This window comes from Podarcis erhardii (assembly GCF_964252035.2).
Source record: "Podarcis erhardii genome assembly, chromosome: 5".
NCBI classification, from domain to species: Eukaryota; Metazoa; Chordata; class Lepidosauria; order Squamata; family Lacertidae; genus Podarcis; species Podarcis erhardii.
This window is the reverse complement of record NC_138509.1, coordinates 14,141,039-14,155,678: the sequence shown is the minus strand read 5'-3', so window position 1 is coordinate 14,155,678 and position 14,640 is coordinate 14,141,039. Positions and strand designations below refer to the sequence as shown.

Here is a 14,640-nt window from a genome sequence, read left to right as displayed (position 1 = left end):
GGCAGGAGCATACAAGGAGCCATCCAACCATCTTAGGGACTCCACTCCTTAGCCTTTTCTTCTCTCAAAGATATCCCGCAAGGTAGCAGAGGTTTAGGATCAGAGTTTTCCTTCTCCTAGATGGGCTACCTTCCCAGGTGGACGAGCCCCATCTGCCCCTCATTTCCCTCTATGGCAAGTGCAGTAACTGCCGCCTTGGCCATTGGACCCACTATTGGTCTCGTCTGCTCAATCCTCCGCAGCCTGTCTTCCCAAGTCCCTAACTCGCAGAAGGTTCGAAGCCTATCAGATACCCTCATCTGGTTGGTTGGCCAGTTGAAGTCACCTTCCAGGGCACCGGTGCCAACGCCCTGGAGCCCTGGGTGCCCAAGCACCCACAAAATTTGCCACGAAGAGGCCAAGCACCCACAAATTTCAGTGCCAGGGCCACGCACGCTGCACGGCACTCATGGTCCCGGGCACCCACGGTTGTGAGGCCAAGTTGGCAGGGTGTGGCCTCCTAGACAGCTTCTAGGAGCCAAGGTGAGAGATGATTACTAGGTGGAGACCAAAAGGGTGGGCAAGCAACCCCTGAAGGAGCACAACATATCTCCCACCAGAGGTACTACCACTCCCCTAACACCCCATACACCCCAGCATATGGGGCGAAGAAATATCCTGGCGGAAGGGACCGCTCTTAGGCAGAGGCTGTGACCAGCAGCTGAGAGAGACCTTGTGCTCCTATGTCCTTGAAGCACTATTGAACTATGAATCAGAAGCTATTCTAATTTACTTAGCCTCACTGTCTAAGAACACCATTTAGCTGACGCCGAGAAGGTCAGCGACCGTACCCACCGTCTTGGTACGTGTGGGAGAGCAGGGGCGGGGGTCCTCTTCGCTGCTCTAATTGTGGAAAGAGTGATGATGGAAGAATTTCAGGCTTCTACTCAGACGCCTGAATCATGCCTGTGATGCTCTTATTCCTCGCTTGCCGAGGGCAGATGAAGCCCCTTGCTAACTGGCTGTTTGCACAAGTTGTGTCAGTGCGTGCAGGAGTAGCAGGAGATCTGTGCAGGAAGCCATTGCAAGGCTGCATCGCTAAGCCAGCAAACCTTTAAGACAGTGTTTCCCAACCTTGGGCTTCCAGCTGTTTTCAGACTACAATTCCCATCATCCCTGACCACTGGTCTTGCTAGCTAAGGATGATGGGAGTTGTAGTCCAAAAACAGCTGAAGGCCCAAGGTTGGAAAACGCTGCTTTAAGAGATGTCTAGCCTGTTCCAGGACCTCTGCCAGAAAGAAGGAAGAGGTGCAAAGCTCACCCACCCACCCACCTCCTTGGCAGAAATGGCTGGTTGCTCAACATGCATTTCTTTTGCATATTCCTAACTCACTTTTCTTAGAAAAGTAAGCCAAGATAATTTTCTCAGATTCCTGGGATCCAGTGCCAAGGGATACAGCAGCACCCTTCTTTTCTTATGTAGAACAAGTGTGGTGTGTTCTACAATCAAGGACACCCTGCCTCTCTGGTCAGCCATTAACCTCACTGGGTGACCACGGGGCAAATACCAAAACTCTCAGCCTAACCTGCTCCACAGGGCTGTTGTGTGGATAAAATGGGGAGGGGGAAGAGAACCATGCATACCAGCCCGAACTCCAAACTGTGTGTGTTCAGGACATCCCTGATGGGAACGGGTCCTTGCAAAATTAAGTGGGGAAACTGAGGCATGGGTGCTGCAGAAAGCACATAGCAGCAAATCTGTATATGGAATACAAACTACTTAACTGCTTCCTAGACTGATTTGCTACTGAGAAGATGAAACTGTTTCCTTCTGTGCGGCACCATGAGACTGGTGTTAACACAAAGATGAACAAGCAGAACAGAAGAGGTTGTCCTCTGACACTTGCACTGTGTGTACTGAGACACTGTTTCTTGCGAAGAGAAAAGAACAGATAAAGCACACGGGTGCAAGGGAGAATAAAGGCCGTTGTCTGCGACATGCTTGTTTTGTTCAAGCCCTTACTGCAAGATGGGATCCGTAGGCAATCGCACCTTCCCGCCCCCAGTATACAACCACGCTGAAGCAATAGCAGTGAGAATGATTCCCGAATGCATGCTTCCTTCTTCCCTCCTGAATAATTTTGATTTTTGCTTCTTTTTCTATTAGGCTGTGAGCCTGTGCTCAGAACGGTCTTATTTTACGATGCTGTATAGCTCTTAGAAATGGGATGCGGGTGGTGCTGTGGGTTAAATCACAGAGCCTAGGACTTGCCAATCAGAAGGTTGGCGGTTCGAATCCCCGTGACGGGGTGAGCTCCCGTTGCTCGGTCCCTGCTCCTGCCAACCTAGCAGTTCGAAAGCACGTCAAAGTGCAAGTAGATAAATAGGTACTGCTCCGGCAGGAAGGTAAACGGCATTTCCGTGCGCTGCTCTGGTTCGCCAGAAGCGGCTTTGTCATGCTGGCCACACGACCCGGAAGCTGTACGTACGCTGGCTCCCTTGGCCAATAAAGCGAGATGAGCGCCGCAACCCCAGAGTCGGCCACGACTGGACCTAACGGTCAGGGGTCCCTTTACCCTTTACCTTTACTACAGCTGTTAGAAAATGTGTGTGTCGGTGGGGGGGGGGCAAGCGGTTTTCATAAGTGTTTATTAATAATAGCGATCTCACTTTGTTTCGGATGATGTATGAACATGTCCCAATAAGTACCGCCTTACGAAAGCATTCCTTTCGGCGTGAGGTGGGAGGGATCGTTTCCCCCCAGAAGTGAAACCAGGTACTATTTTAGCAAATAGGTGTATCCAGGAGGATGCCTAACTTCTTGTCACCAGTTGCCCTCGGTAAAAGCCTCCACAGGCTGTTTTCTTCCCGACGCACCTCCCCCTTCCACTTTAGGAGCCCAGATGTAGGGGGTGGTAGTTAGTATCCCTTCTTGCCTCCTGATTCTCCTCTTCAAATGCTCCCCTTCCTCAGATCTTAGATTAGTGATATGAAGGAAATGAGGTCAGAGGGGTTCCCCCCCATAAGCTCTAGTTCTGCCCTAAGATGGTACCTGCCACCCATAGTTCCTGTACATTCTTGTATTGAAAATAATTAAGAAATGCCCTTTGAAAGAGTCACCTTTTAATTGCTCCAAAGCAAGTTAATTGGATAAATGTTGTAGCCCTACTTATTACAGGTTTTGGCTTTTTATCAGGCTCAGCCACTGGAGGAGTCGGGAGAATTCCCGTTTCAGCAAAATAAAGACTTCTTGGCTATGTCTGACACCATATTTCCCCTTATTATATATTGAGTAAGTTGACAGGAAAGTGGCCAGGAAATTGCAGCAGCGGCAGCAGCAGAAATGCATATTTGAAATGTGACATTTGAACCACATCTTGCAAAGACCTCCCCTCACCCTCCAAGATCTTCTAAAAGGTGTTTGGGTGTAAATTTGTATGTTTTGGTGTAAATTATCAGACACTGCAAAAAATGCATTTCTTCATCTGTTTCCTGATTGCTTCACCCAATTTTAAGGGCAGCCCAACTTTGCGACAGCAGGGGGAGTCTTTGAACACAGCTGCCCTTGGGCTTTAGGGTGGCTGAGTCAGGACCAGCAGAGCTCTCTTTACCTCTGCCTTACCCCTGTTCTTTATCTATTTGCCACCCCTGGTTAGCTCAGTCCCCAAGCAGTCTGTTTATGAAGGGCTAAGCAACTTGAAAGAGCACCCCTCTTTCCAAACTTTGTGAGCTGGTGGCCCCTGCAACTTCTTCAGCCACCACCAACAGCATCCCCCTGGTGGGAAATTCAAAGAGAGCCACCAGCTATTTATCCTATGGGTAGGTTAGCCCTGCAAGACATAGAAACTCAGGTCATTGGGAAATTTTGGCAGACACAGTATGTGCATTTTCAAATGAGTCTTCCCCAATACAAGGCCTGCATTTTATTTAGAGGTGGGGAGCCCTGAAGAAGCCAGAGGTTTCTAGGGTTCTCAGCCACAGACTAGATTCCATGAAGGCAGTGGCATAGCATGGGTTGCTGGTGCCCGGAGTGGGGCAAGTGTTGCACCCTCTTGTGGACTGGGCAGCAGGGATGGAGGCATGCACTGGTGGGGGGGGAGAGACTTCCCACCTCAGGTGCTTTCCTGCCTTCCTCTCAGCCAGGCCAGGTGGCACGTAGGTGGCGGTGGCGAGGTGCGGGGGTGAGGGGCATGCTGGCAGGCATCTGAACCAGGAGAGCTCAGGGCTGCCCTTGTGTGTCCTGCTGTTGCCTTCCAGTCATGGCTCCCCGCTGCTGGCGAGCCCAGCACCAGGGGCACTGAGAAATTCTGGGCCCGGGGCCACCCTCCCCCATGCTATGCCACTGCATGGAGGATTCTGCTCACTTTGATAACTACCAGTGTGCATCTTCTGGGATTCAGTGTGGAGAGTAGAGATCCTCTTCTGTTTCCAAGCACAGCAATCTCATAGCCATATCGCAGAATAAACGTCCTGGCTTCAGAAAGCCTCTGTTTGAAAACGGTGCAGGCCAGGACAATGGCGCCACTTTTTCCTATTCAAATGGCCTCTCTTGAGGAGTAGGGAAGCCCCTATTGGCCTGGGCAATTGTCCCAGAAATAATGCCATGCAAACAGATACCACAGCCTCTCCTTGCCCTGCGCAAGAAGAGCTCTTAACGGGATTTACCTTGAGCAGTTCCCGGGGGAAGTCACTGCCTTCGTTGAGTCCTTCCAGGTTCCCAATGAAATCCAAGCAGGACATCCGCTTCCCAATGTTCTGTTGAGGAGGAAAGGGGGAAGGAGTAAAGAGTGACAGAGTCATGAGAAACAGAAGCCATGAAGCCAGATTTATTAGGTATAGAGTTTGATGTCAGAAGATATGGTGATAAGTGCTGGGTTGTATAGCATTATAAAATAAAAATGCTTAGGCAATGTAATGGAGGATAGGTGTCCAATGATGGCTTTTAGCCATGGTTGCTTAACACAATCTACATATCTAAGGTGACAGCTGCTTGTTGCAGTGTGGGGTGCTGAGGCGCAGACTTTGCTGTATGGAATGATGGGAGTATTCTGTCCCATTGCCAGAGGTGAGGAAAGATTCAACTGTCATTCTGGTCACCTTCTTTATGTGAAATTCAGCTTGGGTGTGTAGGGATCTTGTCCTTTATCCAGGGACGCAGTGTGGGAAGGGCCAGGGCGCCGTAGCCCCAGGCGCACAATTTTGAGGGTGCGTAAACAAAGTGACCCCATGCAGGCTCCCCGTCCCGCCCTGCTTGCTGTCATGGGTCTCTAGGTGGCCCTGTAGCCTGGCCTGGCCGCCACGTCCTTGACCCCCGTGCTGAATGACCGCCTGGCCAGCATTGGGGGGATCCTCCTGGCAAGGGCTGCATCGGCTGGGCACCCCCCTGTGTAGGCGGGTGGGCGGGCAGGCAGAGCAGTGCGGCCCCGTGAACCCTCTGTGCAGGGCTGTCTTAAGCATATGCGGTGCCGGGGTGCAAAGATCCCCCCGGCGCCCCCCCAGTTGCCCAGTTCTAGGCACGCAGGCGGGCAGAGCCTCAGCGTCTCGCTGGCTCAGTCGCCCCCAAACTCGTGCCGCCGAGCCGCCTGCAGCAGAAGAGCCTGCCACGGTGCTCTGACTGATGGGCAGGCTCTTCCCTGAACTCAACTCTTGGGCCCCAGACTCTTGGCTGGCACCCCTTAGAGCCCGGTGCCCGGGTGCCCCGCACTCCTAGTGCCTATGGGAAAGACGGCCCTGCCTCTGTGCCTGCACCCGGCTGGCAGCATCGGTGGCAAGGCCTCAGTGTCTCCCTGGTTCAGTTGCCCCGCCCAGCCGCCTGCAGCAGAAGAGCCTGCCACGATGCTCTGACCGATGGGCAGGCTCTTCCCTGAACTCAACTCTTAGGCCCCAGACTCTTGGCTGGCACCCCTTAGAGCCCGGTGCCCGGGTGCCCCACACTCCTAGTGCCTATGGGTAAGACGGCCCTGCCTCTGTGCCCTGCACCTGGCTGGCAAGGGCTGGGCTGGTGTGGCAGGTTTTGTTCCCCCTCTGCGTCCTGCCCCTGGTCCTGCCCAGCACACATGCCCCGGGCACTGGCAAACGACGCAACGCCACTACCTTCACCTCTGGCTGCAAAATGTACTGAGCTCATTCTGGCTTGGAAGCATTTGGAGACCTTTCTAAGTCTTAGAACAACCATCTCTTATTCTGGGATGCTGCAAGTATGTATGCATGTATTTTTACATACACAGTGGCGTAGCGTGGGGGGTGCAGGGGGTGCCAGCCGCACCGGGCGCAACATTGGGGGGGCGCACTCGCAGCTCTCTGCCCCTACCTGGCTCACTCACTCTCTCTCACAGTGCTGGCTGTGCGAATCCGATCCGAGCTGCCGGGTCGCCGCCCACTGTGGAGGGGGAGGGTGCCAGGCGTGCGTTGCGGTGTGGAGCGGAGCGGAGCGGAGCGGAGAGAGAGCGAGGGAGGGACTATCTGGGGGAGGGACAGTGCAGCGGCCGCCCAGCGCAGCGCTCAGCGCGGGAGAGAACCAAACCCGACCAGCCCAAGCAGCAGCAAGAAGAAGCTGGCAGTGGCGGCAGGTTAGGGGTTAGGGGCGGAAATTACTTGCCTTGCCCCGGGTGCTGACAACCCACGCTACGCCGCTGTACATACATCAGCCAATCATTTCCTCTTGCCTTTGTGTTGGTCATCTTTTGCCACCCATTCTTTTCAGTCTCTCACCTCTTTCTCCACCCCCCCCACCATGCTTACTTAATTTTGTCCCCGTCCTTGTTTACAACCCCCCTTCTCCTAAATCACCCCTTCTATTTTGCTGCAGGGACATGGAGCACTGTGCCATATTCTGGAAGGTGGCTCATTGCGAGCCAACCCTCCTCTGCACCCCCTTCCAGATTCAGAATCAGGATGTCTTTCAGCAAATGTCATTATTCTGCTTCTGAGCTAGGTCAGCTACTGGCATTTTTTAAAATCCCCCATGTTCCTTTGATTTGCCATGGGGAAATTGCCACTGTGTTCTGGGCAGCAGGGAGTTCTAAAGGAAGGTTGTAGGAAGCAGAACAGGCATATTTGGCACACAGGGGAGCTTCCAGACAATTGCACAATCTGGCTGCGACAATACACCATAGCTCATTTAGCTTAGTAGAAAGCCTTCCCAGCTCAGCAAAGGACATTTTCCTGCATAGCTGCCTTGACGTATGTCAGTAAAAGGCTTTCAGCATACCAGCTAGAGAGTGGGAGGATAGAAGCACTTACATGGCCGTGGAGGTCTGTGTTTAAGAGCATCAAGGCGCAGGTCAGAGTGTGGGCTCCATCTGTAGCACAAGCACCAGAGAGAGAGATCATCAGCCCCCCATCCAGCCACCCTTCAATTCAGCGACCCCTTTTGCAGCTCAGTAACTTTCTCTCTGCCATGTGTGTTTACATGCTGCATGAACCATTCCAAAATTTACATGAAATAAAAGAGGCCTGAGAGACCAATACCTCAAGGACTGCTTCTCTCCATATGAACCTACCCAGACCCTGAGATTGTCTCCTGTGGACCTTCTTCGTGTGCCTTCTCTACAAGAGGTCCGGAGGGCAGCAACATGGGAACGGGCCTTTTCTGCAGTGACTCCGTGTTTGTGGAATGCTCTCCCCAGAGAAGTTTGCCTGGCGCCTTCATTACACACTTTTAGGTGCCAGGCGAAGACGTTCCTCTTCAACCCGGTCTTTGGCTGATTGACACCCGATGCCCTTTTAGATGTGTTGTGGGCAGGGGATTATTGGTTTGTTTTTGTTCTTATCTTGATCACGCATTTCGTGTTTTTTATTTTGTAATTTTATGTTGCGAACCAGCCCGAGATCTACGGGTAGAGGGTGGTATACAAATTTAACAAATAATAATAATAATAATTTTAAAATGTAAGTTAAGAAAATAGAGCTTGATCCCAGTGTTACAGGATTTGGCCATTGGTTTGTGGCTTGATATAGGTAAAACAGCATTCTTTAATAGAAAAAAATGGCTGAAGTGTTATTCTTTGGGTGGGGGGTTGTTGCTTCTGCTGTTTGTTGCTATGTTATGCATTTTTGTGTTTTTATAGTGTAAACTGTCCTGTGATCCTCAGATGAAGGGCAGTATAGAAATTTAATAAATCATCATCATCACTGGTCAAAAGCTTCCCCAATGAGGACCACACCGGAGCTAAAAAGACTCTTTTAACTAGCTCAAAGGGTTGGGATAGCTCAGTCGATAGAGCATGAGACTGTTAATCTCATGGCCCCACGATGAACAGAGTATTCCTGCATTGCAGACCAGATTACCCATGTGGTAATCTAAGATTCTATGTCTTGCGTGCAGGGCACATATAGGAAAGTGAACTTGAGACAGGTTAAAGCCTCTGTACAAACAACAACAACTCTGAGAACTAGACTCGTAGCCACATGAGTGGATATTTGGAAGGAAAGTAACACGAGGTTTTCGCACTCCGCAAGTGACTGAAGCAGTTATCTCCTATATCCAAGTTTAGTCCAGATAATATTGTATTTTGTGGGGAAACAAGGCCGATCCGGGCATTGAATTCACCTCCCAAGACAAGCCGAGGGTTAGGTGACAGAGAGTCTATACTTTCGAGTAGTTGGTCAAGTTTTTCCCAATATGATCTCAGTTCCCCACAAGACTTTACTGGAGGTATGTACACGCAGATGAAATAAGTATTTCTCAGGAGACTATCAGAAAGGGACAACACTAAAAAATTAGGGGTGGTCAACGAGGGACACTGTTAAATTGATACATTAAGAGAGGTTGACACCAGCACTGCCAACCCCCCACTAGGCCTTCCATACTTTACAGTTTTAAGAGCTGGTTGAGTATATCTCCTATATCTACATATTGCCCAAGGAGTTTAGAAGGGGGCCTTTGATCTTACAATTTTCATTTAAGATGAGAGAAGTTGCTTTCCTAAACCTTTCCATAGGCACCTGCGCACCTGCTGTCACTTTCAGAAAGGGGCATGTTTTAAAATATTTATTGTGCCATGTTCATCTTGGTTTTAAAATTCAAAAGAGTGTTGTCTTCTTCTCAAACGCTTTCAGCTTCATGCACAAGTCAAACACTCAATATTAGTTCTTGGGTGAATCATTGTGTTTTCTGTGTATTCCTGGTGACAATGTGAGCTTCCATAGCAGCAGCTCATTATGCTGTGATTCAGGCAACCATTCCTTTTGTCAGGCACGTTGCTTGATATTTCATCAATGGGAGCTAATGGATGGGAGGTTGCCCCCCCTCCCCAGTTGATAATCTCTCTGTGTTTTTGAATGAGCTACCCAGACAGGCTGTAGGCAGCCTAAAAACTCAGTGTGGGGGAGGTTTTATCCCCAGTTACACAATATGCTTTACCTGTACTCACTAAGGCTGTATTAATTACAATAAAAATGATCATTATTACTGTTACCTGCACAGGCACTGTGGGGACAGAAGGCCAGGTTGGAATTGCCAGAGCATCCTTCAACTGCCTTTCCCTCTATTCTTCACCTCTTCCTTTTCATCCTTCTATCCAGCCCAACCTACTCCCTCCCTCCTTCTTACAACCCTTCTAATCTTTGGAAATTCCGCTTCTTGGCCATCGCTTCCCTTTTGTGAAACAGCAAGTAGTGCCTCAAAACAACTCACTCCAACTCCACGAAGAAGAGGTTTTCGAACTTTTCAGGTCTACGGCTCCCTTGACCAACTACATTTTTTCTGCGGCATCCCTGTGGGGCTCAGGAGCCCAGTTAGGTCACCCCTTGCTTGCAGAGCTGGCAGCCCCTCACCCTTCTTCGAATGCCCTCCCTTGTAGGGTGTTCCCTCAGCCTCCTCTCTTCTTCCCTATCTTTGGGAGTCCTCTGGGCAGCTGCAGCTACCACCCCTGGTCTCTGAGCCAGCTCCCCTGCCCCAAAGAGAGGTCTGCCCCTCAAGGGCCTAGGGAGCACCCCCTGGCCAGCCCCAGAGGCGCTATTCACCTGGGGAGCTTGTAGCTAAGGCTGCTGCAACAAACAACTGTGCAAGCCTTTGGGAGGCAGAGACACAAGAGGGCATCAGAGGAGGGAGGGAAGGAAAGAGAGACGGAGGCCAGTGTTGCCTGCGGCACCCCTGACCATCATTCAAGGCACCCCAGGGTGCCATGGCACGCTGGTTGAAAACTACTGCCACGAAGCATAGAGATGCCTGCCTGTGGCACTGCATGAGACGTCTCTGTGAACAGAACGAACTTTTTGGCCAAGAACCTCAACCGCCCCTTTCCTCCTAGTTTCACAATTATCTCACCCTCAGAAGAGATGGCCTTGGGGTTGCACTCATAATAACGCTGCGAAAAATGAGCCAGGACTCTCTCCCGCTCCTGAGTCTCACCCATGAGGGCCAGCTCCTTTAGAAAAGATCTGGAAAGGAAACGAAGCGATGGTGACTCCTCAAAGCAATACCCATTGCCCTCTGACATCCTGATGTTTGAGCAGAGCACCAGAAACCTCTCTTCCTTCGGAGATACAAAGTTTAAAGCGGCATTCACAGTGCTGTTACCACAGCCACCTGATCGTCCCTTCTCTCCCCTCTTATCAGGCGCTGTCAACACCCAGGGACAACGCAGCACCCGTGTATCATCTTCATTTAATTTTAAAAGGTAAAGGGACCCCAACCATTTGGTCCAGTCGTGACCGACTCTGGGGTTGCGGCGCTCATCTCGCTTTACTGGCCGAGGGAGCCGGCGTACAGCTTCCGGGTCACGTGGCCAGCATGACTAAGCCACTTCTGGTGAACCAGAGCAGCGCATGGAAATGCCGTTTACCTTCCCGCCGGAGCGGTAACTATTTATCTACTTCCACTTTGACCTGCTTTCAAACTGCTAGGTGGGCAGGAGCTGGGACTGAGCAATGGGAGCTCAGCCCGTCGCAGGGATTCGAACCACCAACCTTCTGATTGGCAAGTCCTAGGCTCTGTGGTTTAACCCACAGCGCCACCCACATCCCTCATTTAATTTACATGCCTCTTAATTGCCAAGGTGGTTTGCCAAGAGGTTGACAAATAGGAAACCAGTTGCAAAGAATAAAATCAAACGCAATTACAATACCATACCACCCAACATTCCTCAGGTGAAAATAGGGACCTTTCTCACCCCCCAACTGGCCCTCCTTGACCCCCCCATTTTTGTATCTTCCCCCTCAGAGCAGTTCCACCACCATGACACCAATGGGGCACAGCACACATGTCCTCCGCTGTCCTGAAAAAAACCCCTTAATCCTGATTTTATTTTATTCTTTGGCAGACTGACAAAAAGAAAAAGACACACCAATAAATAAATTTTAGAAAGGGGCAAGATTAGACACGGATGCACAAAGCATTTTTTTAAATTTTAAATCAAGACTCCTTGTACTCCACTCCCCCTTTCTTCTCGCTCAGGGTGCCCCTGCCCTCTGCATGCCCCTCGAAACTGGTGTGTCACTCGGGACTGGGCCTCGGCGGCTGTAGTCCCTCCTCCTCCTTCACCCACCCTCCAGAAGCTGCCACGAGCTGCCCAAGAGAGGAGGCTGGTAGTGGTGGCCATGGAGAGGCAATGGGATGCGCCATACAGCTGCCACTGCTGTCATTGCCACACAGGACAAGCACTGGCTCACCCTCTTCCCCAAACTCGGTGGTGGTGGTGGTGGGGAATTCCCCACTGGCAGGGGGAATGGGGACATTCCAGAATCAAATCAGAAGCTGGGACTGCTTTCGTAATTCTGGGACTGCCCCTGGAAAACAGGGGCAATTGGAGGGTATGCAATGCATGACCAAACTACTCAATCTGAACATTAAAACAGACATCTGCAGTAAAAATGGACAGTAAGAGAAACCCACTAGCACAGGCAATGGAGCGCTGCCGGCCTGCGGGCTTGTGTGGGTCGGCAAACTAAGGCCCGGGGGCCACATCCGGCCCAATCGCCTTCTAAATCCGGCCTGCAGATGGTCCTGGAATCAGCATGCTTTTACATGAGTGGAATGTGCCCTTTTATTTAAAATGCATCTCTGGGTTATTTGTGGGGCATAGGAATTTGTTCACCCGCCCCCAAGTATAGTCCGGCCCCCCACAAGGTCTGAGGGACAGTGGACCGGCCTCCTGCTGAAAAAGTTTACTGACTCCTGCTCTAGACTAGGGTTGCCACCTTTGTTCTGGCAAAATATAGGACAGGACAGGGTGGGGCGGGGCAGATGGGAGGAGATCCCCCCCCCCCAATCCGGTGCTGAAGCGACTTCAAAGCAGTCCAGTACAATCTATTGCAGGGACGCGGGTGGCGCTGTGGGTTAAACCACAGAGCCTAGGACTTGCTGATCAGAAGGTCGGTGGTTCAAATCCCTGCGACGGGGTGAGCTCCCGTTGCTCGGTCCTTGCTCCTGTCAACCTAGCAGTTCGAAAGCACGTCAAAGTGCAAGTAGATAAATAGGTACCGCTCCACTGGGAAGGTAAACAGCATTTCCGTGCGCTGCTCTGGTTCGCCAGAAGCAGCTTAGTCATGCTGGCCACATGACCCGGAAGCGGTACGCCGGCTCCCTCGGCCAATAAAGCGAGATGAGCGCCACAATCCCAGGGGTGCCTTTACCTTTACCTACAATCTATTGCAACCTAACAGGACGGCGCTTCTGGAATCCATCACACACACATGTGTGCACACACATAGACATGAATTTATAAATCTGTGCTTTGCTACCCAGAGCTAAAATACATGACTTTTCAGATGCCCTTTGAAGCACATGCATTTGAAGAGGATCCCTATCTTGGGGGGGGGGGGGAGACCTGAAATACAGGACAAACTGTATCAATACAGGACATAGCATTTACCTTGCAATATGGGACAAACCTGTATTACACAGGACAGGTGGAAACCCTAGCCTAGACACACTTCGAAAAATAATAATTTGTATATGCCCTGCCTAAGTCAGGCCCCCTTCTTAAAGGAGACGACCCACTATGCATTGTGGCCTACCAAGAGAAAGACCCCACCCCACCCCAAAACCCTGTTTTTGCAGTTTCAGGTAGGCTTCAGAAACAGGAGGCTTATCCAGTGCTGGTGAGTTACCATGAACTTCTTTGAGGTTTCTACACAATCAAGAAGTGTCTGAATTTTATGAACCAAAGAAAGAAATGGCTGGCTTCATAAAAGGACAGATGAAAGTACGTGAGTGCTGCCACATTATTTAAAATGCAAATAAAGGGTAATCCTGAAACCAGTCTCACTGCTGCTCCAGAAGGTTCCATTTCCCCTTGAAGTTCTACTAGACTCCCTGCAACCCTCCTTATCCAGATTTCTGGAGATTTCACCCTTAAACACTTACCTAAGGGCTTGATCCAGACTCATTCCAGTGAATTCAAAGAACTTGAGGTACTCGCCTGCTACCATCTTACTAAAATCGTTACTGGAAAGGAGAAAGGTGGCGGGTGGGAGATAGATAGATATATTTTAAAACCTGTATATATTAACACAAGAGAGGGACAAACACGGAGGAGATGAGATCTCGGGGAACATCAGGGACACTGCAGCGAGGGAAGAGGAAGGCAGAATTCTTGAGGCAGAATACACACCACTAGATCCGCAAGAAGCATGCACAGGTCTTTGGCGAAGGACTTTGTCATGCGCCCCTTTATGTGCCTTAATCTCTCGGGAGAGCTTTTATTCTCCCGTGACCACCTGCGTTAGGAGCGGAGGCACATGTGGCGAGTGTGAATGTTCCTGTCAGGCCTAGAGGAGACAGGCCATCCCTAGGGCATAACTATGTGGGCCACAGAGAAAACGCCGCCTTCCTAAGAGTGCCTGGTGATGAAGGCAAGCTAGCCAAAGCTTTGCTTGTCATTCTGGAGGGAAGGCTGCCTTTGGAGGGTTGTTGTCCTCCTCCACAAGACTTCCCTGTGCTTAGGGTCTTAGCAGGCTGCTGCATTCCCTCGGGGAATTAACAAAGCTCTGGGGGAAGAATCTTTTCTCCTAATACCCACACGTACTTCTTCCCCAGGTGGCGGGCCACGTCTGCCTTTTTGAAGCCATCCAAGTTGTAGAGCCTCTTTGCCAGGCGTTTAGCGGCCTCCAGATCAGCCTTGTGCCCATTGGAGAGGGTGTCTGTGCTGCCCAGGGCGAGTTGCTCTGTGCTGTCCATCTCGGAATCAGAGTCAGAGACCAGCTGGCTGAGAGGATGTTCACTAAAATGAAACAAACACAAACGCACACAGAGAGAAGCTGTCACAGAAGCCTTTGTGCTCTTGCCCTTCCCCGAAAGTGCTTCTAAATCAATCTGTGCCTTCCAGATGTTTTAGACCACAACATCTGTCATCCCCAGCCAGTACAGTTTTGCATCTGGAGGGCACCAGGTTGACAAAGGCTACATAGAGAGGAGTTGGGGCATGTGCAGGGCTGGGCACATATATATCGTCCCAAACTAATTCAAAGTCCATATCAGGATATTGGTTTCATAATTTTTGACCTGGCAATATATCACGAATCATGATGTGTGTGTGTGTGTGTGTGTGTGTGTGTGTGTGTGCTATGCAAAAATCACAATGTGGGGGAAACCGTGAAGCCAGCCAATGCTTCTCTTGATTCCTGAAGCCCCTGTTAACTCTGCCACCTCATCTCTTCCCTGCCTCATGCAGGGAGCAGCGAATCAAAAGAGCAGGGGCTGGCAAAAATCACAATGCG

At 50.8% G+C, this 14,640-nt stretch overlaps 1 protein-coding gene across 4 annotated transcripts in view; it reads right to left on the bottom strand.

Annotated features, from left to right (window-relative positions):
• The window catches only part of PSD (pleckstrin and Sec7 domain containing), a gene marked incomplete at its 5' end in the record, with an annotated part of 89,143 nt that overhangs the window by 47,244 nt on the left and 27,259 nt on the right, over positions 1 to 14,640 (bottom strand). For 3 of the 4 annotated variants that reach the window (XM_081864233.1, XM_081864236.1, XM_081864235.1), the window contains 5 exons: positions 4,645 to 4,734; positions 7,222 to 7,280; positions 10,250 to 10,362; positions 13,289 to 13,369; positions 13,944 to 14,144. In XM_081864233.1, coding sequence (XP_081720359.1) covers positions 4,645 to 4,734; positions 7,222 to 7,280; positions 10,250 to 10,362; positions 13,289 to 13,369; positions 13,944 to 14,144 — 544 coding nt within the window. The remainder of the gene's footprint in view (positions 1 to 4,644; positions 4,735 to 7,221; positions 7,281 to 10,249; positions 10,363 to 13,288; positions 13,370 to 13,943; positions 14,145 to 14,640) is intronic. The other variant, XM_081864234.1, reaches the window with a different exon arrangement.